General features: G+C 36.4%; 1 protein-coding gene across 1 annotated transcript in view; it reads right to left on the bottom strand.

The window, feature by feature from the left end:
- Positions 1–78: 78 nt before the first annotated feature.
- The window catches only part of OTOGL (otogelin like), a 175033-nt gene continuing 147495 nt past the window's right edge, over positions 79–27616 (bottom strand). The window contains exons 45-58 of the mRNA XM_052640705.1: positions 26980–27165; positions 25362–25574; positions 24884–24988; positions 21844–21951; positions 19821–19922; positions 18899–19003; positions 18773–18813; positions 13439–13502; positions 12074–12252; positions 11108–11212; positions 8782–8901; positions 7352–7397; positions 1392–1471; positions 79–279 (exon numbers count right to left, since the gene is read on the bottom strand). Coding sequence (XP_052496665.1) covers positions 79–279; positions 1392–1471; positions 7352–7397; positions 8782–8901; positions 11108–11212; positions 12074–12252; positions 13439–13502; positions 18773–18813; positions 18899–19003; positions 19821–19922; positions 21844–21951; positions 24884–24988; positions 25362–25574; positions 26980–27165 — 1655 coding nt within the window. The remainder of the gene's footprint in view (positions 280–1391; positions 1472–7351; positions 7398–8781; positions 8902–11107; positions 11213–12073; positions 12253–13438; positions 13503–18772; positions 18814–18898; positions 19004–19820; positions 19923–21843; positions 21952–24883; positions 24989–25361; positions 25575–26979; positions 27166–27616) is intronic.

Below are 27616 nucleotides of genomic sequence, written 5' to 3'. Positions count from 1 at the left end.
GGTGCCTTAAAAAGAGCTGATAAAAGTTAGCTCCATTTGACCTTATGATGTTGCATAGAGTTCTTGGAATCCAAGAGTTTAATTCCACTGGCACGTGCAGTCTATAGGTTCCTGGAGAGTGTGCAGGACTTCAGTGCCATTGCCTGAGCAATAGAGTGGCACAGTCAAGTTGCGCACCCCGTTTTCACGGCAACACTTACAGAATCTCAGATGGCTCTCAACATTGATGTTATATATGGTAGCTGATGGGCATTTTCCATCACAAGATGCAACATTTATCTGTAAGGAGAGACAATGAGAAAAATGTCTTAAAACTTTTAAAACAGTGATATTGATTCCACTACGGTAGAGTCCCTTGGATAGCAAAGATATCCAACCAGTCCACCCTAAAGGAAATCAGTCCTGAATATTCATTGGAAAGACTGATGCTGAAGCTGAAACTCCAATACTTTGGCCATCTGATGAGAAGAACTAACTCATTTGAAAAGCCCTTGATGCTGGGAAAGATTGAAGGCGGGAGGAGAAGGGGACGACAGAGGATGAGATGGTTGGATGGCATCACCGACTCAATGGACATGAGTTTGAGTAAACTCCAGGAGTTGGTGATGGACAGGGAGGCCTGGTGTGCTGCAGCCCATGGGGTCACAAAGAGCTGGACATGACTGAGCAACTGAACTGAACTGAAGGTAGCATATTGATTGTCCAAGATGGCAATCTGACATAACTCAAAGTATGAAATGTGCACACATAACTAGACAGATCTATGGAATGTATTAATTACAATCTAATGATTCTATTTAAGTTGTATTATATCACAACTAAGTGGTGGCTCAGACGGTAAAGCGTCTGCCTACAATGCAGGGGACCTGGGTTCAATCCCTGGGTCAGGAAGATCTCTTGGAGAAGGAAATGGCACCCCACTCCAGTATTCTTGCCTGGAAAATCCCATGGATGGAGGAACCTGGTAGGCTACTGTCCATGGGGTCGCAAAGAGTCAGACACGACTAAGCGACTTCACTTTCACTTTCACTTTCTTAAGTAGACTACAGAATCATACAGGTCTTATAAAAGTGGGCAAACTTAGACATAAGACTATTTTTGCTTATTAAAATTGCATACTTAAGACAATATGTGGTCAAGTATATTTAGCTTTAAATTTCCATCTCTCTGGATTGAAATCATCATTCAAAACTGTTGATTATTTATGCCAAGAATAAATTCATACTTCTTCACAAACAGAATATTTCACTATTAGAATGTAGGGATAATCTCAAAGTTAAATATTTTAAGTGTTGGCATTTTGTTTGCTTACGAACTTACCAGTGATGACACACATATACTTCTGGAAAGACACAGACCCTTTACATAACAAATTATATTGATCCACTTACAGAGCTTTGACTTATACAGTCCTGCTTCCTTATAATTGACTTAATAATCACTTTCTGGCATATTCTTTCTTCTCGTTTACCTGATAAAATATAGAATGTATTTATTCATCCAAAGGTTCATGTCAAATTGTTTCTTAATTCAATTAAACATATGAATATATTTATAATGGAAAACATATATTTATATGAAATATATTTCTATAATGAGATAGTTGAAATTTTACTCTTATGTAGTTTATGTTCAATATTTATTTTCAATTTCTAAATAGATTTTCTCACATATTTTCTAGCCTTATATTTATCTCTACCTTATTGTCTTACAATAATTATTATGATCATAAATCAAACATATTCTACACATGGAGTAATGCTAACATCAATCTGTGTGTGCAGTGTATATTTTAATATTATATATAAAAAAATCAACCATGTTATATATAGGTAAATATACATGTATGTAATTAAGGCATACATACATATATAAATCTCTTTTAAAATATAAATTGATAGATTTAAGATCACTTTATCTTAATGGATATTAATGTAAAATTATGCATAAATGTAACTGAATTGTTACCAACCATGTTGAAATGTATGGATGACTCATACTTGATTTTATGGCTCTGAAATGATATCACAATTGCTAATGAAAATGCCTTATATGAAGTAATATATTATTATGCCTCTGTGTGCATGATGGACTATCACTTGATAATATACCCAATAATATATATTTAATGCTGTATGATAGTGGATGTAATCCATGAATCAGGATGCAAAACAACCAAGGTTCTTATCTCACTCTGTTACTATTAAGAATTCGCTTTGTCACTTTAGGAAAGTCATTAAACCATTCTACTGAGTTTCCTTGTTTGCAAAAGACTGGAGTTAGAGCTCCAATCTTCAAGTGAGTTTAGTCACAAAACCTTTGTTTAAAATAAATGCTTGTATGAAATCCCAAGATGTGAAGTATATAAAAGTTAAGCTACTCTGGTTGAAGTATAGATGGGTAGCAAGATTGCCTGAAATTAAGCTGTTCTTGTCATCCATGACCTTCAGTTGCTGTATTCAAAGGTTATGTCTGTTCTCTTGCTCCTTGACTTCTCAGCAACATTTGTGTCAATCCATCAGTCTTTCCTCCTGGATACACTTTCTGCACTTGACTCCAAGAGCACACACTGGTTTTCCCCCAATCTCTTTATGTCTCCTCTGCAGTCTCCCATTTTTGCGTTTTCATGCTGGTCATGGGGTTCCCAAGGCAAGAATGCTGAAGTGGTTTGCCATTCCCGTCTCCAGTGGACCACGTTTTGTCAGAACTCTCCACCATAACCTGTCCAACTCGGGTGGTCCTACATGGCATAGTTGCATTGAGTTAGACAAGGCTGTGATTAATGTGATCAGTTAGTTTTCTGTGACTGTGATTTTCATTCTGTCTGCCGTCTGATGGATGAGGATAAGAGGCTTGTAGAAGCTTCCTGATGGGAGGGACTGGCTGTGGGGAAAACTGGGTCTTGCTCGGGTGGGCAAGGCTATGGTCAATAAATTAATCCAAATTTCTGCTGATGGGGTAATGGAGGTAATGGTGATTTCCTTCAAAAGCACTTATGCCAGCATGCTGCTGCTCCTAAGACTGTTGTAGTCAGTACCCTTGACCCCGCAGCAGGCCACTGTCAACCCACACCTCTGCTGGAGACTCCCAGGCACTCATAGGCAAGTCTGGTTCAGTCTCTCGTGAGGAACTGGTCCTTTGTGGTGTGCACAAGGTTTTGTTTGTGCCCTCCAAGAGTCTGTTTCCCTGGAGGTTCTCAGTCCTTTTGCCAGATCCCCAGGTTGGGAAATCTGTTGTAGGCCCCACAACTTTTGCAACAGTGTGAGAACTTTTTTGGTGTAACTGTTCTCCAGTTTATGGGTCGTCTGCTCAGCAGCTCTATAGTGGTGCTAATGGCAACCATCTCCAAGAGGAGTTTTGGCACATGCAGTGTCTCCGAGGTCTGTTGAAGCCAGAACCCCTGTCCCTGCAGCAGGTCGTTGCCGAGCTGTGTCTCTGCGGGAGACACTCAAACACTCAAAGGCAAGTCTGGCTCAGTCTCTTGTGGGGATCACTGCTTCTTTCCCTTGGTCCTGGTGCACACAAGGAACTTCCTAAATGACCAGTGCAAAGAACAGAGGAAAACAACAGAACGGGAAAGACTAGAGATCTCAAGAAAATTGGAGATACCAAGGGAGCATTTCAGGCAAAGATGGGCTCAATAAAGGACACAAATGATATGGACCTAACAGAAGCAGACGATATTAAGAGGTGGCAAGAAGAGCTATACAAAAAAGATCTTCATGACCCAGATAACCCCGATGGTGTGATCACCCACCTACAGCCAGACATCCTGGAATGTGAAGTCAAGTGGGCCTTAGGAAGCATCACTACGAACAAAGCTAGTGGAGGTGATGGAATTCCAGTTGAGCTATTTCAAATCCTGAAAGATGATGCTGTGAAAGTGCTGCACTCAATACGCCAGCAAATTTGGAAAACTCAGCAGTGGCCACAGGACTGGAAAAGTTCAGTTTTCATTCCAGTCCCAAAGAAGGGCAATTCCAAAGAATGTTCAAACTACCGCACAATTGCACCCATTTCACATGCTAGCAAAGTTTTCCATGCCAGGCTTCAACAGTATGTGAACCGAGAACTTCCAGATGTACAAGCTGGATTTAGAAAAGGCAGAGGAACCAGAGATCAAATTGCCAACATCCATTGGATCATAGAAAAAACAAGAGAATTCCAGAAAACCATATTTCTGCTTCATTGACTATGCTAAAGCTTTTGACTGTGTGGATCACAAAAACTGTAGAAAATTCTTCAAGAGATGGGAATACCAGACCACCTTACCTGCCTGCTGTGAAACCTGTATGCTGGTCAAGAAGCACCAGGTAGACACAGATATGGAACAATGGATGGTTCCAAATTGGGAAAGGAGTACGTCAAGGCTGTATATTGATTGTCACCCTGTTTATTTAACTTACATCTAGAATACATCATGTGAAATGCCAGGCTGGATGAAACACAGATGAAATCCAGATTGCTGGGAGAAATATCAATAACCTCAGGTATGCAGATGACACCACCCTTATGGCAGAAAGCAAAGAGGAATGGAAAGAGCCTCATGATGAAGGTGAAAGAGGAGAGTGAAAAAGCTGACCTAAAACTCAACGTTCAGAAAACTAAGATCATGGCATTCAGCCCCATCACTTCATGGCAAACAGATGGGGAAATAAGGGAAACAGTGACAGACTTTATTTTCTTATGCTCCAAAATTACTGCAGATGGTGACTGCAGCCATGAAATTAAAAGATGCTTGCTCCTTGGAAAAAAAGCTATGACCAACCTAGACAGCATATTAAAAAGCAGAGACATTACTTTGCTGACAAATGTAGGTCTAGTCAAAGCTATGGTTTTTCCAGTAGTCATGTATGGATGTGAGAGTTGGACCATAAAGAAGGCCGAGAACCAAAGAATTGAAGCTTTTAAACTGTGGTGTTAGAGAAAACTCTTGAGAGTCCCTTGGACTGCCAGAAGATCAAACCAGTCCATCCTAAAGGAAATCAATCCTGAATATTCATTGGAAGGACTGATGCTGAAGCTAAAGCTCCAAAACTTTGGCCACCTAATGAGAACAGCTGCCTCATTATAAAAGACCCTGATGCTAGGAAAGATTGAAGGCAGGAGGAGAAGGGGGATGACAAAGGATGAGATGTATGTGGGATGGCATCACTGACTCAATGGACATGAGTTTGAGCAAGCTCCAGGAGACGGTGAAGGACAGGGAAGCCTGGCGTGCTGCAGTTCACGGGATTTCAAAGGGTACAACATGACTGAGCAACTGAACAACAGTCTCTTATACGTGGTCATTCTCATTCCTGGACCTCCCAACTACAGCATGGCCTGAGACTCAGTGTTGGTGACAGACGGCAAGCTGTTTCGTGTCTTACGATGCTTTCACGCATTGGTTACTTCATTAACACTTTAATTGTCACATAAGTTTTAAAAGAAAGACTAGTCAAGAAAGAATCATCTTTAACATGACCTATAAGACCTTATCCTCTCCGATCACTTTAACTCCTGTGACTGCACTTGGCCACTCCCTCCACTTTGAACACCCTTCTCTCTTCCCGGCTGGCTCCCAAGGACATTCAGTCTCTACTCAACTGACACCTCATCAAAGAGGCATTCTCTAATCACCCACTTAAATGAACAACCCAATTCCCCTCCCTCTCCATCCCTTGTATTCTTAACTGTTGTTCTTTATACCATTTGTCAGTACCTGACGTAACGGTGTATATTTACCAGTTATTGTTTCCTCCCCTTCTTGACAACATGCACTAAGCAGGCAGAGATTGTTTCATCTTCTATCATAGTCCCAGTACCTATAAGAGTGTCTGCTACATGAGAGGCGCTCAACAAAAATTTATGTTCATTCATTCAATAAATGATACTGGGACATCCTAGCTGACTGAATTTGTTTGTGCCGAGAGCCATTTTCTATTCATTTCTCAGTGTCTTTATAATTGTAACACATGTCGTTTAGCATAGTACCTATGATAACAGCCAACATCTGCAGTCTTTCTGATAAAGCCTCGTCACCCAAAAGCAAAGACTACAGACAGGGGTTCTCTAATGCCAAAGCAGATACTACTTCACAGGTTCTTACACATCAGAAAGAGATGTGTAGCGAGAACGAGGCAGCTTGTTACGATTCTGCAACTTAAGGAGCTGGGCCAAACTGAAAGATCCTGAGGCCAGGTGCTGGAGAGACTTAAGTCTATCACTGATTATGAGTGTAATCTACTTTTCTGAACCTTCATTTCCTCAACTGTAAGGGAAATCATACCTATTTCCCCACATACTTCCCAGAACTGTGGTGAAGACTGGTTGCAGTGTTATCTGCAATGGGTTTAATAGACTGTTGGTGTGTGGCTGACAATCAATAGTAGTAATATGGTCAGTCAAACAGATATTCCCTTGTTTGCCCTCAGATAACATAACTATTCTCACTTCTCTAATAATAAAACATGGGGCTATAGAATTCTTGTGACTAAGAATCCAATGCTACACAATGGCATTATTAACCTGAATCGTGTTGAAGTCTTTTTCCCAAAAGCTTCTCTAAACAATATTAAAATTACTGTTTATGCCAGGTTTTCTAACACTTCTATTTTTATCTTGACATAAACTTACGAGTAGTTGAAAAATAAATTCTTAAGCATACAAATAAAAATTGCACAAATACCCCTCTATTCTATTTCATCTTTAACATGACCTTTAATGTCCTTATCCTCTTTTATTACTTTTATCCCTATGCTATGACTGCACTTTGCCATTTCCTCTACTTTGAACACTCTTCAAAGGATGTTATAAAGCACTATGAAATAAACCATATAATTCAAGTAAATATAAATTTATATATAAATATGAGTTTATATTTATGCAATATTTTATATACATATTATTTAAATATAACTCACTAAATCGGTATTTCTCAAATGTATTAATTATACAGAACCATAGATTTGTTCAGATAGGTTTGGAAAATATCATACTCTCTATGTCCTTATTGGAATCTCATAACAATTTTGTGTAGTTTAAAGCACATTTGACCATAGAGCACTTTTTAAACTTAAACCCTACTGAAATTCTGTGCTATACCTTTTGAGAAATGCAGCAAGAAAGACATTTCTAATATTTAAATTAAATTTAGATTAAAATTCACCTAAATTAAAAACTGTATTTATGTTCCAGAAAATAAAGACTAAATTACAAAATAATCAACCACTTGCCATAAAAACATTCAAATAATATACATTAAAAAATACATTTCTCTCATTGCAACATAAGTGAATCTTATGAGAAAAATCATAATCTGAACAATTAAAACTAATCAAATTAATGTATATAATTTGTCCTCACTTACAGATCCTGCAACAGCCTTCATTATAAAGCTTCACAATCCCTTCATTCTAGGATGAGAGAAAGAATAGTGTTAAACTCAATGTTTGGTCATTTCCTCCTAGATTAGAAATAAAAAACTAACTTTTCAATATATTTACTAAATATCACAAAGACTTTTATAGAAAAAGGATTGAAACAACTATATCTAATAACAATTTTTATTTTTAAAATTAGGAGCAGATACTTAAAATTTTTTTTTTTAAATGTTATTTCTTCATAAGTAATATGAAAAAGAGTGCAAAAAGATTAACTTACTTAAAAGAACACATTCAAAATAAAACAAAAGATCTTCTTACCAAGTCGAGAGGTACTCTAAACAGAGATCCAGTGTATTTTTTAGACGCCTTGAAATAAACTACTTTTTAAGACTAGACTGAGTTCCTGAATATAACTGAATTTTAAAATGATATCTCTTTTTCTCTAATATTTTATTACTTTAAACAAATCTTCTACTTCTGAATGTCTCTTGCCAAAGGCCAAATTAAGAAAATTTCATTGATTATCTTTCAGAATTCTTACCATAATTGCCTGATTGCTTTTAGTAACTCGGTAATTATAATTCAAATAAAAGAATAATTTATTCTATAAAAATGGATATGTGAAATAAGATGATGTGTAAGATTCTTTAAAGAGCTAAAATTCTATTACCTTGATACATATTGTATCTTGTTATTCAGCCAGCTAGCTAACCATCATCACTAACAGGGCACATGTTGAAAAAAATCAGTGAAATCATGCTATTTCTTTACACTGAAAGAAAAATACTGCCTCACACAACAGAGTAAAGTTTACTTTTCATTAGGGATTATTATTTCCTAAATAATTAAGGCTACAAAGAATCTTTTTAAAATACTATGTGACTTTCAAAAACCTACTGTCCCAGCGGGGTTTTCTCTGGGAGAATAAGGAATTGGAAGAGCAAAGCTGAAGGATCAGCTATGCTCCAGCATAAGCTGAGCTTCACAGTGGCCCATGCTCAGAGAAACTATGGCCTCCCTTAAACCAGCATGCATTGAAAAGCAAATGACATCAAAAATCTGCTGTGGGTTTAAGAGAAACTTGACCAAGTTCAGATCAAGTAGTTTATTAATCCATATTGAAAGAGAGGCTAAGTCAGCTAATCAAAAGATTTTTCAATAATCCTTTAGTCTACATATTAAAAACCCAGAGATAGTATCATGTCCATTCGGGGAGAGTCAAAATTATTTGGAGTGCCATATACAACTCAAACTGTCAAACAGGAAATATAATCAAGCTTTTATGTATATATGAAAATAAAACATTTACCAAAATAAAAAAAAACATGTATGCATGACCTTGGAAAACATATTAATATGCATTTTTAAAATTATATTTAATGCTAAATTTTCTTAGCTATAATAAAGTACAAACCATTTTGCATTCGGTCTCATTAAAAGGTGGACAGACCATACTGTAGTTAAGAATCATTGCCCCTTCATCAGTCTTAACACATTCAAATGTTGTACAATTATAGTGCCAGGTGCTCCCCTCCTAAAAATAAAAGAGAAAGATTCTGTTTGTTTATTAAAATCTGCCATATTTCATAAGTAGAATGTTTCCTATCTTACTGAATTAAAAGTCAAGATTTAGAGAGCTTCTTTTGACATAAAATGTCTGTCTGGAGCTGTACCTAAACTTATCTAAGTATGTGGCAGGTGAGTGGGTATGTTTGGTTTCATACTAGAACTGAGATGTAAATGTGGAACAAAACAATAGAGAGGAAAGAAGCAACTCAGCGTCTTTTTCTACTACAAAATTAATTACCTAATTTGGCCAAGTGTCAAAGGTCCTGCTCTAATATTCCCTCACTAATTATAAAACAACAAATCATATTAGTTAGTATGACTCCTCACTTGAGGCTGGTTTGTTTTTTCTTCTACTCCCTTATCAACAAAAAATTTAAAAATCTTTGGATGATAGTGATTATTCACCCATAGTTCTGGTTTCCTATACCTTCTGGTTATTTTTAAATGTATCCCTATTCTTTAACAAAATTTTAAGATAGTAACTGTTTATTTCACTCCTGATTTCAGAATTCCTATTTACAAATAAAATCAGCTGAAACTAATTATAACTATTAGGCTGTAATTGTTAGTCTATATATTTTTTATAACCCAAATTTTAAAATGTCAAACTCTGACTTGAAGATTCCTTGTGGACCAGCAAAAATTCTGACAAGCTTCCTTTTCTGTAGATTCTATTTTAATTTATAAATGTCTTCAGGTCCTCTATGAACCTCAGCTGGAAAAGATCTACAAGTCCAGGTCTAAAAGAAGATAAAACATTCAAATCAAATATTAATTCTAATATTCAATTCAAATAGTATGTTCTAATTTATATGGAATCCAAAATTAGTTGTTCCATGGGAATTAGATTTCTAGATAAATAAAACTTATCTTTGAAAGAGCCAAGAGTTATTATAACAATCTCGATGAATATTTACCTATATTACTTGTGTTCACAATAAATATTCTAAACATGATTTAATCTTTTATTTAAATATCAGGGTTATCACTGTGAATACTGATTATATACACCAATAGTTCCTGGATTATTGATATCTGTAGAGTTTATGTTGCTCTTTACTAAAATCCCCACATTACTATATATTTTCAAGTAACCTCTGATTCATTTTCTCTCACTGACACCTGTCTCCTCATCATTTTTATAAGCTTGCTTTTTCAAGACTCCCTCTTTAAAAAATATAATATAAAGCAGAAATATTGCTATGATTAAACAGATAAATAAATCAACATTATTTAAATCAATAACACTATTTACACATAATTATAAAACAAACAGACAACAAGCATATGTTGTATTGTTATAAAACAAGATAACTGTTAACTTTTTCTTACTTAGTAAAATGCACAGGATTGGAGAAATCTGTTTTTCTTTTGGGTATATAGTTAATTCCATGTAATTAAGAATACCATAAATAACACCTCCGTATAATTCAACTATTAATGGAAAAAACTTTAGAATAGCAATAATGAATTGGGACTATCCTCAGGTAATTCAAATTATAATCAGAATTTGTGACCCTCCTAAATCTGATGACATCACTAATAACTGTATTAAAATTACATGGTTCCCTTCTTCTGTTCTAAAAATGAGAAAGAGTAGGTCAGTCTGCAAACCTCCATAGAGTTATTATAAGATAATGGAAGAATTCTGAATAATTATTATATTGAGGAAGGATGTGATACAGCATTCATTATTCCTAAAATCTTCTTTTTAAAATTTTCAAATATTTTAAATCTTTTCTTATATTTACCTACTGAAGTCTTCAATACCTGAAATAATAAAAGTACTAACATCTTGAGTTTCAGACTTTTGTTAAAATGCTTCATTTCAAATGAGTGAATAAAATAACACTCTTTTCCTTTGTTCTAATGATTAGAAATCAACATTTCTCAAAGCCCATTCCTAACATCTGGGGGAAAAGTAAGGATCTCTGATAAAATAAGTTTGAGAAAGCAGTTAAATATGCTCCTTCGCAAAAGGAATCATGGACTTTAAAATGTTAACTATGTCTTGTGTATTCCAAGTGTGCTCTACGTGGGTGTGCTTATTGTATGTGGAATACTGTGTGTGAGAGAGAGGTTTTTCAAATTTATGTGAACACCTTATTCAGAAAATAGCACAGAGAGCTACCCTCCAGAGGAATACATTTTAGGGACGAAGTAATTCATACCTTATATATAACTGTAGTTCCATTTTCCATTTGAAATTTGCAGGATATATTTTTGCAGGTACCACAACAATCATAATCACTTGGAGGTGGAGTATACACCTGGTGCTGTGCATAGTAATAATAATTTGAATTAGCCAACAGCAGTACTGATATTTTTAATGAATTAGTTCTGAAAGTGCTTCCCATTATAACGTATGCTCTCAGAGGGAGGGTCAAGAGGAAGAGGACATATGCATACTATGGCTGATTCATGTTGATGTATGGCAGAAACCAACACTACATTATAAAGTGATTATCCTCCAATTAACAATAAAGTTTAAAAATCATGCTGCCTTAGAATATCTGTCAGCATTTCTAAGGTTGAATTTGAGGCACATCAAATAATATAGCTGTATTAGAGGTGAAGGAGTTGTTAACCTTTACACCCAGCAGAAAAGAGTCATCAAGCAGATGTAAAAAGCCCAGGTCAAACAAGCTGTATAGAAAATGCTGCTGCTGCTGCTAAGTTGCTTCAGTCGTGTCCGACTCTGTGCGACCCCAGAGACGGCAGCCCACCAGGCTCTGCCATCCCTCGGATTCTCCAGGCAAGAACACTGGAGTGGGTTGCCATTTCCTTCTCCAGTACATGAAAGTGAAAAGTGAAAGTGAAGTCACTTAGTTGTGTCAGACTTGTAGCGACCCCATGGACTGCAGCCCACCAGGCTCCTCCATCCATGGGATTTTTCCAGGCAAGAGTACTGGAGTGGGGTGCCATTGCCTTCTCCGTGTATAGAAAATAAGACTCCTGAAATTCAAGGTTATACACAGGAAAAGGATACTGTATTATTCAATTATAAATTAATAGATTATTAAAGCACTATTCAAGTGTATATTTTTAAATTATAGAGTATCTACTTGTTCAAATTCTACAGCTGCCATTTTAAGATTAATGAACTTGTACCAGAATGACTTAGAAAAAATACTTACAATATCACATTCTTTTGAACAATTCACCATTGTAAAGTTCAAAGTGTGGAAGCCTGTATGGTTATCTTTTTCTTCGAGACACTCTACCATGTAACAAAAATCCCCTTCCAAATACCTTATCATAGATTGGCCAGGATTCAATACTGATGTTTCTTGAAATACACACACATCATCTTTTTCTAAGAAAAAATTAAAAAGTCAACAAAAAGTACAATATTCAGGTTTTTTATTAATCAATCAATAGAACTTTTATTTAAGACTATGTTTTTAAGACTATGTTTTTATTACGATGTGCAATTTTTTAAAAACCAATAAAGATCTTTAACTTTATATATTATAATAGCTCAAGAGTTCACTTAATAATGAATATGACATTTATTCCTTAACATAGAGTAAGAAATTATATATAAACTCAACTACTATTCACTGTCTGAACTTTCTCTAAAAGCTATCATATATAGCAGATTCTAGAATTTTAGCTTAAACTAATCATCAAGGTACTTGCTGTTCCCTCTTCTGCAAACATAACATGACAATTTGGGGGAATGTATATAAATGAAGGCAAAAATATAAATCAATAACAGTAGGCCTCTTCATAAAGGTATTGTGTAACATTTCATGTTTGTTATTTTGAGAGAAAAATTTTCAATTTTATTGTGCTGCAAAATATATAAGTATATAAGTCATCCTTTATGATGAAGGTAGCTGATACATTGTGCTGTCACATCTTTGAAAGTGGCTTTAGGTAGGCTGGAATAACTCTTTGCGCCTTGCCAATGCTGGATTTAATTCTTCTCTCATATAAAAACACCAGAGTTTCAAGATATTGAACAACTGTTTATTTTCTATTAACCTACTTCATATGAAGATTTGTTATTTCATAGAAAAATCAACCTTATGCCATATGGTGTTAACATCAATAATTATAAAAGAGTGAACAAAAATCTCTCACTTTTAGATGTTGTCTATTTTTAAATTAAATTAGATACACAAAAAAGAGCCTTGGTATTAACTTTAAATTCTGTGAAGCCTTTGAAAAAGAATCATTTTTACGTTTTGTTATGAAGTTTCTGAGCAACTTCACTTATGAAGTTTCTCAGAACATTTAGGAATATTACACAAGAGGAAATAAAAAATAAAAAGTACACTTTTTATACTAAAAAACTGGCAAATGGCTTAAAATGTGTAATATAATCTCAAAAATAATTTTTAATTTTTAAAAATTAAAATTAATTTCATTTTTAATTTTTAGAATTAAAATTAATTTCATTTTTAATTTTAAAAATTAATTTAATTTAATTTTAATAGTGAATAACATATACCAATAATATGATTATCACTTAAAAGTTTCAAAGACATAGTTACCACAGATATACTGTACACATCCACAGTCACTCTGAAAGTTGTAGTCTATTGCAGTAAATTCTCCCTATTAGAAAGATATTATTATTATATGACTTACCAATATAGTTGATTGTATTACCATTGAAAAAAATACACACTATAACATCTAATAAGTATCCTACCCCACAACCACATAGCATCTTCATAGTAAATATTTGATAGGGAACAAGCTTTGATTAACCCAGCAGTCATTTAATTAGTAGACTAAGGAAAAAACTCACAGTAAGCAATATGATCATAGACCAGACAATCTGTCTAAACTTTAATTTCCTTTTCTATTAAATGAGTGAAGATGGATAAGATGATCTTTATGGATTGTCCTAACTTTAAAATTATACTATTTGACTCCGAGCTTCTAGTGGGCAATTCAAGATAAAGAGAATGCTTGCTAATCCTAGAAACTTCTCTTGAGGAAAATGTTCTTGATCTGTTCTATAGAGGTGGTCCAGAACTGTGATGTATGCACAGAGCAACGCTGCTATAGCGTATAAAACAAGAGCAGAAGAGTGAACGATTAATATCACAGGCTCAGGAACAATACTGCCCTTCTGCCAATCTTGCTCTGCTACTTACTAGCTGTGTGATCTAGGGCAGGTTACTTAACCAGTCTGCTCCTCACCTTCCTCATTTACAAAATGGTGATAATAATGCTGTCTGCCTCTTAGAAGTGTTGAAAGAAACAAATGGATCAATATATATAAGGGCTTCAAATAAGCTGATGTACAGAAAGTGCTATAATCTTGTTCTCTCTCTCTGCTCTGCTCTGCTCTCTGCTCAGTTGTGTGTGACTCTGCAACCCCATGGACTACTGCCCGCCAGGCTCCTCTGTCCATGACATTTTCCAGGCAAGATAGTAGGTAAATTGCTATCACAACCAACGCTTAAACTTTTCTTTACTAGGAAAATTGTATTGGTTCTTCTCAAGTAGGACTCAGGCCTAAAGTTTCAAGAATTGTATTTTAGACATCAACTTTTCCTGGGTATCTTTAATTTTCATATGATAGTAATAAACACTAATTTGATTATCAACACAAAAAATAATTCAGATAAATTCATAGTAATATATAAAAGGCAATTCCTCCATAATTAGTAATATTCTACTTTTTATAGTGCCTTATGGGTTGCAATGGAGAAGGCAATGGCACCCCACTCCAGCATTCTTGCCTGGAAAATCCCAGGGATGGAGGAGCCTGGTGGGCTGCCATCTATGGGGTAAAATCCCAGAAGTAAAATCCCAGAAGTAAAATCCCAGAAGAGTCAGACACGACTGAGTGACTTCACTTTCAGTTTTCACTTTCATGCATTGGAGAAGGAAATGGCAACCCACTCAGTGTTCTTGCTTGGAGAATCCCAGGGATGGGGGAGCCTGGTGGGCTGCCATCTATGGGGTCGCACAGAGTCGGACACGACTGAAGCGACTTAGCAGCAGCAGCAGCATGGGTTGCAAAGTAATTTCATAAACATTAACACATTTGATGTTTTATGGCTTTTAGTCATTATACAATTCCAGTGGGACTGGAAATAAAATATTAGAAATATAGAGTTTAAAATAGTAATAAATCAAGCTCTCCCACTGCATAAACTATTCCAAAAGATTAGATAAGGAAGTAGGCTCTCACTAACTCTTTTAAGTCACTTATCTGTTTTTCAATAGTTAAAGCACAATGCCCACAGTGTCTTCTCAAGCTTAGGCTTAAATCTTTTCATCTTCCTTCCTAACTTGTTTCCTCTGAGATCTTACTCACTCACGGATTTAGTTACACTTTTATTCTCATAAGTACCCAATGTCAATCAGAGGAAATAGCTCCTTGATTATTCTACCAATACTTAATATTAATCAAATATGTTGGTATTTTGTTTTTATTCTCGAGCAAGCATCCCTCCCCTTTACAGTCAGTAGCAAAATCACCTCAAAATGTTTCCACTTTTTAGCTATTACAAATAGTGCTGCTATGAACATTCAAACTTTGTGGGGATGTGTTTTCATTTCTCATGGATATATACCTAGGAATGGAATTGCTGAGTCATATGGTGACTATATATTTAACCTTTTGAGTAAGTACCAGGCTGTCTTCCAAAGCAGCTAGTTTTGTATTCCCACAGCAGAGCATGAAGGTTCCAATTTCTCCACATCCTTGCCAACATGTATGATCTGTCTTTTCAGCGAGTGTGAAGTGATCTCTCACTGTAGTTCTGATTTGCATTTGAAAAAGTGAAAGGGTTAGTGACTCAGTCATGTCCAACTCTTTGTGACTCCATGGACTGAACTGCAAGCCTCCTCTGTCCAAGGAATTCTCCAGGCAAGAGTACTGGAGTGGGTAGCCACCCCCTTCTCCAAGGGATCTTTCTGACTCAGGGATCAAAGTCAGTCCACATTACAGGCAGATTCTTTACTGTCTGAGTTACTAACTAATACTTGTGATGTTAAGGAACTCTTCAAACGCTATTGTCCACTGCATATTTGGACAAATGTCTAGTTATAGCCACAAAATGGAATATTATTTAAGAATAAAAAAAGAAATGAAGTACTGATACATGCTACAACACAGATGAATCTTGACAACCTAATGCTAAGTGAAAGGAATCACAAAAGACCACACATTACATGATTTCACTTACATGAAATATTAAGAATAAGAAAATCTACAGAGATAGAGAGGATATTGTAATTTCCTAGGCCAAGGGAGTTTTGAGGGACACAGTAACTCCTAAGAGGTACAGAGTTTCTTGGGGCAGAGGGTAATACAATTTTTCTAAAATTGATTGTGTTGATGGTTGCACAATCTGTAAACAAAATAAAAACCATTTAATTTCACACTTTAAATGGCTGAATTGTATGGTATGTGAATTATATTTCAATAAAGCTGTTGCTAAAAAAGAAATATATTATTAAATATTTGTTTCAGTGTCTAAGACAATGTACTTTTTAAAAAAACACTGTGGTCTATAGCCTGCCATGCTCCTTTGTCCATGGGATTCTCTAGGCAAGAATACTGGAGTGGGTTGCCATTTCCTTTTCCAGGGGATCTTCATGACCCAGGAATTGAACAGGGGTCTCCAGCATTGCAGGCAGATTCTTTATTGACTGAGCTATGAGGGAAGCCCAAACATGTCTTCTTTGATAGATAAGGCCAAAAATATATTATCTTTCTCAAGTCTTAGAGGCATATCATAGAGGTAAATATTTAAAGGAAAAAAAAGACTTGTAAAGTGTCATATCCAATGATTATCCATATACTAAGTGTCCATCTAAAATAGTTAAAAAAGTGATACCAGAGTTATAATTATTGTTTCTATAAGTTAAATTTGTGTAATTCCTAAAAGATATGCATGTTCAGAGATAACTCCTAAGAAGGTACAGACAGCTAGTTACCTATTTATACCTCCTCCTCCTCTGAAACAAATGCATTGTTAGTACACTTTCTTCAGGAATCACTGGGAACACTTTCAATATTGAGATAATATATTTTTAATATTGTGCATCATTTTAGACCAGTGAACTTATATAGATATAAGGCTATATCTATATAAGGTAGATATGACTAAATCTATCTAAGGTAGATTTAGTCACCAATGGAAAAAATAACATTGTGTGATCACTTACCAAGAACCAGACATCCTGGAATGTGAAGTCAAATGGGCCTTAGAAAGCATCACTATGAACAAAGCTAGTGGAGGTGATGGAATTCCAACTGAGCTATTTCAAATCCTAAAAGATGATGCTGTGAAAGTGCTGCCATCAATATGCCAGCAAAACTGGAAAACTCAGCAGTGGCCACAGGACTGGAAAGGGGCAGTTTTCACTTCAATCCCAAAGAAAGGCAATGTCAAAGAATGCTCAAACTACCACACAATTACACTCATCTCACACACTAGCAAAGTAATGCTCAAAATTCTCCAAGCCAGGCTTCAGCAATACGTGGACTGTGAACTTCCAGATGTTCAAGCTGGATTTAGAAAAGGCAGAGGAACCAAAGATCAAATTGCCAACATACGTTGGATCATCGAAAAAGCAAGGGAGTTCCAGAAAAACATCTACTTTTGCTTTACTGAATATGCCAAAGCCTTTGACTGTGTGGATCACAACAAACAGAAAAATTTTTAAAGAGATGGGAATACCAGACCACCTTACCTGCCTCCTGAGAAATCTGTGTGCAGGTCAAGAAGCAACAGTTAGAATTAGACATGGAACAACAGACTGGCCAAATAGGAAAAGGAGTACATCAAGGCTGTATATTGTCACCCTGCTTATTTAACTTATATGCAGAGTACATCATGAGAAACACTGGCCTGGATGAAGCACAAGCTGGAATCGAGATTGCTGGGAGAAATATCAATTACCTCAGATATGCAGATGACACCACACTTATGGCAGAAAATGAAGAACTAAGCATCCTCTTGATGAAAGTGAGAGAGGAGAGTGAAAAAGTTGCCTTAAAACTCAACATTCAGAAAACTAAGATCATGACATCTGTTCCCATCACTTCATGGCAAATAGATGGGGAAACAAGGAAAAGAGTATCAGACTTTATTTTCTTGGGCTCCAAAGTCACTGCAGACGGTGATTGCAGCCATGAAATTAAAAGATGCTTGCATCTTGGAAGAAAAGCTATGGCCAACCTAGACAGAGAAATTACTTTGCCAACAAAGGTCCATCTAGTCAAGGCGATGGTTTTTCCAGTGGTCATATATGGATGTGAGAGTTGGACTATAAAGAAAGCTGAGTTCCAAAGAATTGATGGTTTTGAATTGTGGTGTTGGAGAAGACTCTTGAGACTCCTTTGGACTTCAAGGAGATCCAAGCAGTCCATCCTAAAGGAAATCAATCCTGAGTATTCACTAGAAGGACTGATACTGAAGGTGAAACCTCAAATCTTTGGCCACCAGATGCAGAGAACTGACTCAATGGAAAAGACCCTGATGCTGGGAAAGATTGAAGGTGGGAGGAGAAGGGGAAGATGGATGATGAGATTGTTGGCTGACATCACTGACTCAATGGACATGAGTTCGTGTAAGCTCCAGGAGTTGGTAATGGACAGAGAAGCCTGGTGTGCTGTAGTCCATGGGGTGGCAAAGAGTTGGACACAACTGAGCAACTGAACTGAACTTATCTCTAGCAAAATATAAAATGTTGACTGCTCCCTATATCAAAGCAGATTTCTTTTAATTTACTTAATCATAACTTACAGAGAATAATTCCATTTACTCTAAGAAGAAATCAGAAATGAAAGAAATAAAGGAATAAAAAATTGATTTATGTTATATTAAAAATTCAGTCAAAATATGTGCTCTTACCACTTCACAAGTTGGCATAACAAGATTTTCACAGCTACATTCTAAAAGGCAAAAAGCGACATATTTATATTGATCATTATATACTAATACAATGTAATAAGACTTTAAAATATAAAAATTAATTACCACAATGCCATGTTGGACAACATTGACCGGATACATTTTCTTTCACAAGATTCATATCTTCTGCACAGTTGAATAGAGGCATAGGACAAAGATTTGGCTCACACACTAAATTAAAAAAATAACATGAGTAAAGATTAACTTCATTTAATTGCTGGTTTTCACTAGCTATCATTCACTGCCATTACTGATATACTGGGATCTCCCCAGAGCTGACCACCCACCACCCAATTGCAATGTGTCGATAAGGACAGGACAAGGGACTCACAAGCAGATAGTAGTACAGCTAGGACATGCTCTTTTGGTCAAGAGCCCTGAGAAATGGCAGGGGGGCAAGAAGAGAACTGAAGTGAAAAGGGTACGGAATCACTTGGAAATCTAGAAAGTCTAGGATGAGGAGAAATGTCATAGCTAATCTTTTTTGGGGAGGTAACAAAATTGTCCAAGAAGCTCTCTATATTTAATATGCTAGAAATCAACTAACATCTGACACAACCTTACGACTAACATGCACTGGCCTGAGGCTTCGCTGGTGATCCGTGGTTTAGAATCTGCCTGACAATGCAGGGGTTTGATGCCTGGTCTGAGAAGATCCCATATGCCCTTGGGCAACTAAGCCTGAGTGTCACAACTACTGAGCCCACACTCGAGAGCGCATGCGCCACAACGCATGTAGCCTGCATGCCTACAGTCCTTGGTAACAGGATAAGGCACCCCGATGGGAGGCCTGAGCACTGCAGTGAAGGGCAGCCCTTGCTCGCCACAACTAGAGAAAGCCCGCAGGCAGCATTGAAGATCAACCAAGTGCAGCCAAGACTAAACCAAATAAATAAAAATTAGCCTTAAAAAAATTTTAAAAAGAGGTGCTGGACTTCTTAAATGCCAAACATACCTAAATATTTGTAATTAATTAAAGTATATTTACCACAGTAATATTGAGGACAACAGACGTGTGTAGTATTAAGATCCACAGTGAGAAATTCTCCGTCAGTACACAGCGGAAAAGGTTCAGTACATGGTTTGCACACTAAAGATGAAACAAAAAGGCAAAGTCACGGTTGAGCTAAAAACAAACTAGTTATAAGTTCAAATGACTGTACACATATAAAATCAAAATAAAATATATAAAACAAAATAGGAAACAAGGAAAATAAGGATTTAAAAAACAGATCTCCTTATTTGGTCATAAAAACAATATTATCTGAATGTATTATTTTATACTTTCCCAAGCACAGTGATATAAAAGAACCATCTTACCAGAAGTATAGGACATTGAGATTTCAGGAGTTATTTGTTCTTACTAGGATCAAAATGCCACTGATTTACTTAAATTTTCTTAATTCACTACTCTTGATTACTCCAATTTATGGATGAACAATATAGTAGGCACATATTCTTCTGAACTCTTAGTATCCTTCTTCTAAGTTTGATAATAACTCTCAATGAATTTGAGGAAATGCCCCACCCACACAGTCTTGGAGTGACTCTTAATAAAGGTGCCTCACACTTATCAGTCTTTGTGTAGGAAAAGCCCACTTTACATGAGTCAGAATATCTTTCTATAGCATTTGAGTCATAGAATCGCATTGAGACAGGAAATAAATGGATGTGGCTGACTCAATCATTGGTGACTGCCACCTAGAGAAGCTGGTTTCTCTCCTTCCCAGAGTTTGGCTGTTCTGCTTCATCTCAGTCCTACAAAATCTTGATCCCCCAATTCTCCCAATAATTGGTTGTGTATAGGCTATGAAGAAAAGGCAATGGCAACCCACTCCAGTACTCTTGCCTGGAGAATCCCATGGATGGAGGAGCCTGGTAGGCTACAGTCCAGGGGGTCGCTAAGAGTCGGACATGACTGAGCAATTTCACTTTCACTTTTCACTTTCATGCATTGGAGAAGGAAATCGCAACCCACTCCAGTCTTATTGCCTGGAGAATCCCAGGGATGGGGAAGCCTGGTGGGCTGCCTGAAGTGACTTAGCAGCAGCAGCACAGGCTATGTAGCGGAGAAGGAAATCGCAACCCACTCCAATACTCTTGCCTGGAAACTCCCATGGACGGAGGAGCCTGGTAGGCTGCAGTCCATGGGGTCGCTAAGGCTTGGACACAACTGAGCAACTTCACTTTCACTTTTCACTTTCATGCGTTGGAGAAGGAAATGGCAACCCACTCCAGTGTTCTTGCCTGGAGAATCCCAGGGACAGGGGGAACCTGGTGAGCTGCCATCTATGGGGTCGTACAGAGTCGGACACGACTAAAGCGACTTAGCAGCAGCAGCAGCAGCAGCAGGCTATGCAGAATCAATCAGTTGTTGCCATTGCAGTCAAAGAAACTTAAATTATACACAAAGAAGTGCTATGATCTACATGGGTTTATCTGAAACCTACATTCATCACCAGTCTTTGATATGATAATTCCCCAACGAAATGGAAAAGAGAGAACTGTTTATTTTTGAAAGTCCAGTTCACCAGACAGAATATACAGCACCAAATACAGTCATTTTCTAGACACCTTTCGTTTCTTTTTCGAGATCATTGTGCTTACACATCCCATACATATCCTATATAGCAGATGAAGTTTTAAAGAGTTACTCTGCTTAGTAGAGCCCTTTATTCACTTAGTTCTTCAGGAAAGTCAGGACTAAATTTTTTCTCTAAAAAGAACTATGTGCTAGCTTTATTCTTTAATTGATTATAATATTTTTGATTAGGTTTTGACTTATATACATAGTCTCTGTCAATAGGGGAAAGTAATACCAATTGTAATAAATATCAATAATCATTTAAAATGCTATATCCTTTTTTTTCCCTACCACTCTAATTTAGTTGAATTTTATGATATATTGGCAGAATATTGGTTACTATGAGTTCCATGAAATTCACACCAAATAAGAGATTTTCCTTTGGTCTTTCCTCTTCTTCCAAGAAACCATCTCACAAAACACTTACCACAGAGAGGAGAAAAGCAGCAAGTCTCCTCCTCTTGAACCTGAATCATGAATTGATCTTCTCCGCATTCTGATACTGAAATCTGGGGGCATTTGAATGGGTCACATTCTGCAAAAACACAAAGATATTTGGAAATTTATATAGAGTAAGATGAATAAATGAAATAGTGTGGTTCATTTCTCTTTGAATTGAGTAATAATTAGTTCAAATAAAAAATCTTATTCTTTGAAGAAATATATAGGCAATAGCAGGTTATTAATATTAAAAATAAGTACTTTACATAAAATACATGTAAATAGACATTTAAAATATATATATACTTTATCTTAATCATATATACATGATTAATCACTGGTCATGACAAACACTCTCTTCCAACAACACAAGAGAAGACTCTACACATGGACATCACCAGATGGTCAACACCAAAATCAGACTGATTATATTCTTTACAGCCAAAGATGGAGAAGCTCTATACAGTCAACAAAAACAAGACCAGGAGCTGACTGTGGCTCAGATCATGAATACCTTATTGCCAAATTCAGACTTAAATTGAAGAAAATAGGGAAAACCACTAGACCATTCAGGTATGACCTAAATCAAATCCCTTATGATTATACAGTGGAAGTGAGAAATAGATTTAAGGGCCTAGATCTGATAGATAGAGTGCCTGATGAACTATGGAATGAGGTTCGTGACACTGTACAGGAGACAGGGATCAAGACCATCCCCATGGAAAAGAAATGCAAAAAAGCAAAATGGCTGTCTGGGGAGGCCTTACAAATAGCTGTGAAAAGAAGAGAAGCAAAAAGCAAAGGAGAAAAGGAAAGATATAAGCATCTGAGGCAGAGTTCCAAAGAATAGCAAGGAGAGATAAGAAAGCCTTTTCTGCAATCAATGCAAAGAAATAGAGGAAAACAACAGAATGGGAAAGACTAGAGATCTCTTCAAGAAAATTAGAGATACCAAGGGAACATTTCATGCAAAGATGGGCTCAATAAAGGACAGAAATGGTATGAACCTAACAGAAGCAGAAGATATTAAGAAGTGGCAAGAATACACAGAAGAACTGTACAAAAAAGATCTTCACGACCCGGATAATCACGATGGTATGATCACTCATCTAGAGCCAGACATCCTGGAATGTGAAGTCAAGTGGGCCTTAGAAAGCATCATTATGAACAAAGCTAGTGGAGGTGATGGAATTAAAGTTGAGCTACTTCAAATCCTGAAAGATGATGCTGTGAAAGTGCTGCCATCAATATGCCAGCAAATTTGGAAAACTCAGCAGTGGCCACAAGACTGGAAAAGGTCAGTTTTCATTCCAGTCCCAAAGAAAGGCAATGACAAAGAATGCTCAAACTACCGCACAATTGCACTCATCTCACATGCTAGTAAAGTAATGCTCAAAGTTCTCCAAGCCAGGCTTCAGCAATACGTGAACTGTGAATTTCCTGACGTTCAAGCTGGTTTTAGAAAAGGCAGAGGAACCACAGATCAAGTTGCCAACATCAGCTGGATCATCAAAAAAGCAAGAGAGTTCCAGAAAAACATCTACTTCTGCTTTATTGACTATACCAAAGCCTTTGACTGTGTGGATCACAATAAACTGTGGAAAATTCTGAGAGAGATGGGAATACCAGGCCACCTGACCTGCCTCTTAAGAAATCTGCATGCAGGTCAGGAAGCAACAGTTAGAATTGGACATGGAACAACAGACTGGTTCCAAATAAGAAAAGGAGTACATAAAGGCTGTATATTGTCACCCTGCTTATTTAACTTATATGCAGAGTACATCATGAGAAACGCTGGACTGGAAGAAACACAAGCTGGAATCAAGATTGCTGGGAGAAATATCAATAACCTCAGATATGCACATGACACCACCCTTATGGCAGAAAGTGAGAAGGAACTAAAAAGCCTCTTGATGAAAGTAAAAGAGGAGAGCGAAAAAGTTGGCTTAAAGCTCAACATTCAGAAAACGAAGATTATGGCATCCGATCCCATCACTTCATGGGAAATAGATGGGGAAACAGTGGAAACAGTGTCAGACTTTACTTTTGGGGGGCTCCAAAATCACTGCAGATGGTGACTGCAGCCATGACATTAAAAGATGCTTACTCCTTGGAAGAAAAGTTATGACCAACCTAGATAGCATATTCAAAAGCAGAGACATTACTTTGCCAACTAAGGTCCGTCTAGTCAAGGCTACTGTTTTTCCAGTGGTCATGTATGGATGTGAGAGTTGGACTGTGAAGAAAGCTGAGCGCTGAAGAATTGATGCTTTTGAACTGTGGTGTTGCAGAAGCCTCTTGAGAGTCCCTTGGACTGCAAGGAGATCCAACCAGTCCATTCTGAAGAAGATCAGCCCTGGGATTTCTTTGGAAGGAAAGATGCTAAAGCTGAAACTCCAGTACTTTGGCCACCTCATGCGAAGAGTTGACTCATTGGAAAAGACTCTGATGCTGGGAGGGATTGGGGGCAGGAGGAGAAGGGGACGACAGAAGATGAGATGGCTGGATGGCATCCCTGACTCGATGGACGTGAGTCTGAGTGAACTCCGGGAGTTGGTGATGGACAGAGAGGTTTGGCATGCTGCGATTCATAGGGTCGCAAAGAGTCAGACACGACTGAGCAACTGAACTGACTGAACTGACATGATTAATCACCTATATGCATGTATGTATTTGCATATATATGTATATAAATTGCTATAAAATCTCAGCAAAAATATATAAGAAATAGATTTTTTATATTTAAAACATACAAATGTATACACTTAAAATACATATTTCTACTAAAATTAAGATCATTAAAATGAACTAATTATATATACATATAATCTATATAATAAATATAATTAAAGTTCATATATATACATATTTACAAAGAAGTCATAGGTTTAAAAGAAAAACTACCTTTAGCAAGACAGTTCTGCTAACAATCTGTTTGATAAATTTTTTTATAGACACAAAAATGAGAATCTTATATACTACTCTGAATGAACAGTGAATCTCACTTTTCCTAGTTCATTACTCACCACATTGGTACTGTGGACAGCAAGAAAAGGGGCTATGGCCAACAACCAGTTTTTGACTATTTGTACATGTTGGAATGGCAGTTTCACACAAAGTCATGTCACATCCTGGAAATAATCAGAAATATAAAAAAACTGTGTACACAACTAAAATCCTGAGGTTCTAACTTAAAGAAGGAAAAGGATTCTCAATATGCATGTTTTTACACTGCAATTACAGACCCTTTATCTTGTCATGTCTTTCAGAATGTTATTAATTATAATAGCTAGAGTTTTGCATGTCTATTTGCAAAATCAACAAAACTATAATGAGGTGAAAGTTGCTTTGAGAAAGTGTAAGTGACATTCATGGCAATAGTTACTTTAACCTGGTACATTTTTTTTTTAACACCAAGCATCATACATGCCCTGTTTTTTCTCAAAGAATATCAACATATTTGGTGGCATTAATAGACTGTAAGGCTTCAGCCTGCATACATACGGCAAACTTCCTTTGAACAGCAGGTCCACCTATCAACGAAGCCCAGGACAACTTCAGCTTCTCGTTCACAAATTGGCGAGGGCTGTTCATCACAGTCAGGTTCTATGGGAATAATGCTTCCATTCGCGAAACATTTGTACAGGGCACATTCGTCAATGCCCCCATTCCAAACTTCACCAGCAGTTCGAGGCTGGTCTTCATGATCAGTGCATGCTTAAAAAGACAGTCAATGTTATATCACTTAGAACTTGGGCATGAAAATAAATCAAGCTGCGATGTTTTGATTTCAGACTGTGACTTGGTCCAGGGGCACAGATAACTTGTCATGTTATCTACTTTTTTGCAGCTTCTTCTTTTTGTTCATCAACTACTAGCTTACATTTTTTTTTTAATGAACTTTTTGTAGTCCATGGAAAATATTTTTCCCTTCTACAACTAACTGTCTGTAAATTTGCATGAGCTCTTCTATAAATAAGATGATCTGCTAATTATTTTGTATTCATTTTAAGTCTTGCTAGTATAATTTATTTAGCTTAAACAAACTCAGTAACATAAATTTAAATTAGTTTTAAAATATTAACTATAAAAACTTAGTAGTATTAGAAAACAAGGTAGTCTCTACCTCACATTAACATGTTTGTCATAGCAAAATTCAAAAGTTCCCAGCTTTAAAATCTAAATGTGAAAAGCAGGCAGTCAAGCAAATATTGTTTAATGACTCTGTTCATTTTATTTTGAACATTTTACTTAATGACAAACATAACCCTCTAGTAGTTCTTTAAGGATAATAAGGATAAATGAAGTGACCACCATATTCCAAGCTTCCAATGGACTTTTCTTTATTTACTACTAAACCAATCTCTCAGGTCCCTAAAAATATATATAAGCATGCCTGTGTATTCTCAAATCCTTCCACAAATATTTTCTCAATGGCAGATTGTTTCTGAAACTATATATGCATTTTGCTTCTACTTGCCTTCCCCTTTAATTATTATCTTTACTTTTGACCATAACAAAAATCCTTGTGATAGATAAAAAGTGCTGTATAGCAATCTTCTCAATTTTGCACTTTTTCAAATCCACAACCACCATGGAGACTATGTGTCAAAATGGGTTGAAAATGAAAGCAGAAATACTCGATGTTTTCTCCCAGATACTAACACTTTCTGAAACTTCTTGAGTGCTTATTTTTCTCTAGGCACTGTTGCAAAATTTTCTATTTTTTTGTGTATCCTCACACTAACCTTGTGGCATAAGTCCTATTACTTTCCACATTTTGCAGATGTACAATTTCAGGCTCATGTAAAGCAGAATCATTAACACATGAAATAACTGGAATTTCAATTCAGTCCACATACTATTCTCTTCATTCTTAATTTGCCACATTCTTTTCCAGTTATTATAGGCATAAGTAGAAATAAAACATATTACCACTGAAGCCCCCAATTTTGGCAACTTTGATTGGAATCATATTACAATCGAACAACATACTTGTTTCCTTTCCAACACTTAGGCGAACTTTGATCAATCCTTTCAGCACATTTCTCCAAGATTTAAAAAAAGTCTTATTTGTTTATTTCCTGGGTCCCTACGGTGTTGTTTTTGCTTTTCTGCTTACCACATTCTTTCTCCGGAATACATCGAGTTGAATCTGGCCTGTGAAGAATGGTTCCATTTTTGCACACACAGTCTTCTCTTAAATTCAAACATGAAGAATGCCCATAGAACCATCTGTTCAGACATGTTCTTGCTTCACAAGGTCGCACACAGGGTTGATATTCCTTCCCTTCTGGACAAGTCAGAGCTGTGAATAACCGAGGACAGAATTTGCTAATGATAAAAGTGACCTACTTGAATTCTAATAAGAGGAAGAAATGTCAGTTTTCTCTCTGAAAGTAAATTTTTGCACACTTTCAGCCTCTTCCAAATCCATTTTTCAGTATTATGTAACCATAAATTAGAAACAAAACAATCAATGAGTGTTTTCGAGCATCTTCCAGGTGTCCAGCTAGTATTATGTTACAGTAGGGAAAGTTCATCTGACTTAAATCAAATAAATACTACCAACAGGCAGCCCAAGTTTGGTTGGCATAAATATAGAGTCAACTATTATGAAGTTACTGTTCTGTGCAATGGGAGGAGATCCAACAATCCACTTGGAATAAGCACAGAAATATGTTTTAACTATGCAACTCAACCAAGTCCTAAAAAAGAAAAATGCCACATATTTAGGTTTAATCCTTCACTGTCAAAAG

This window comes from Budorcas taxicolor, chromosome 5, assembly GCF_023091745.1.
Source record: "Budorcas taxicolor isolate Tak-1 chromosome 5, Takin1.1, whole genome shotgun sequence".
Classification (NCBI taxonomy): Eukaryota; Metazoa; Chordata; class Mammalia; order Artiodactyla; family Bovidae; genus Budorcas; species Budorcas taxicolor.
Note: the sequence above shows the minus strand (reverse complement) of the source record. Positions and strands in the feature narration are given on the sequence as shown.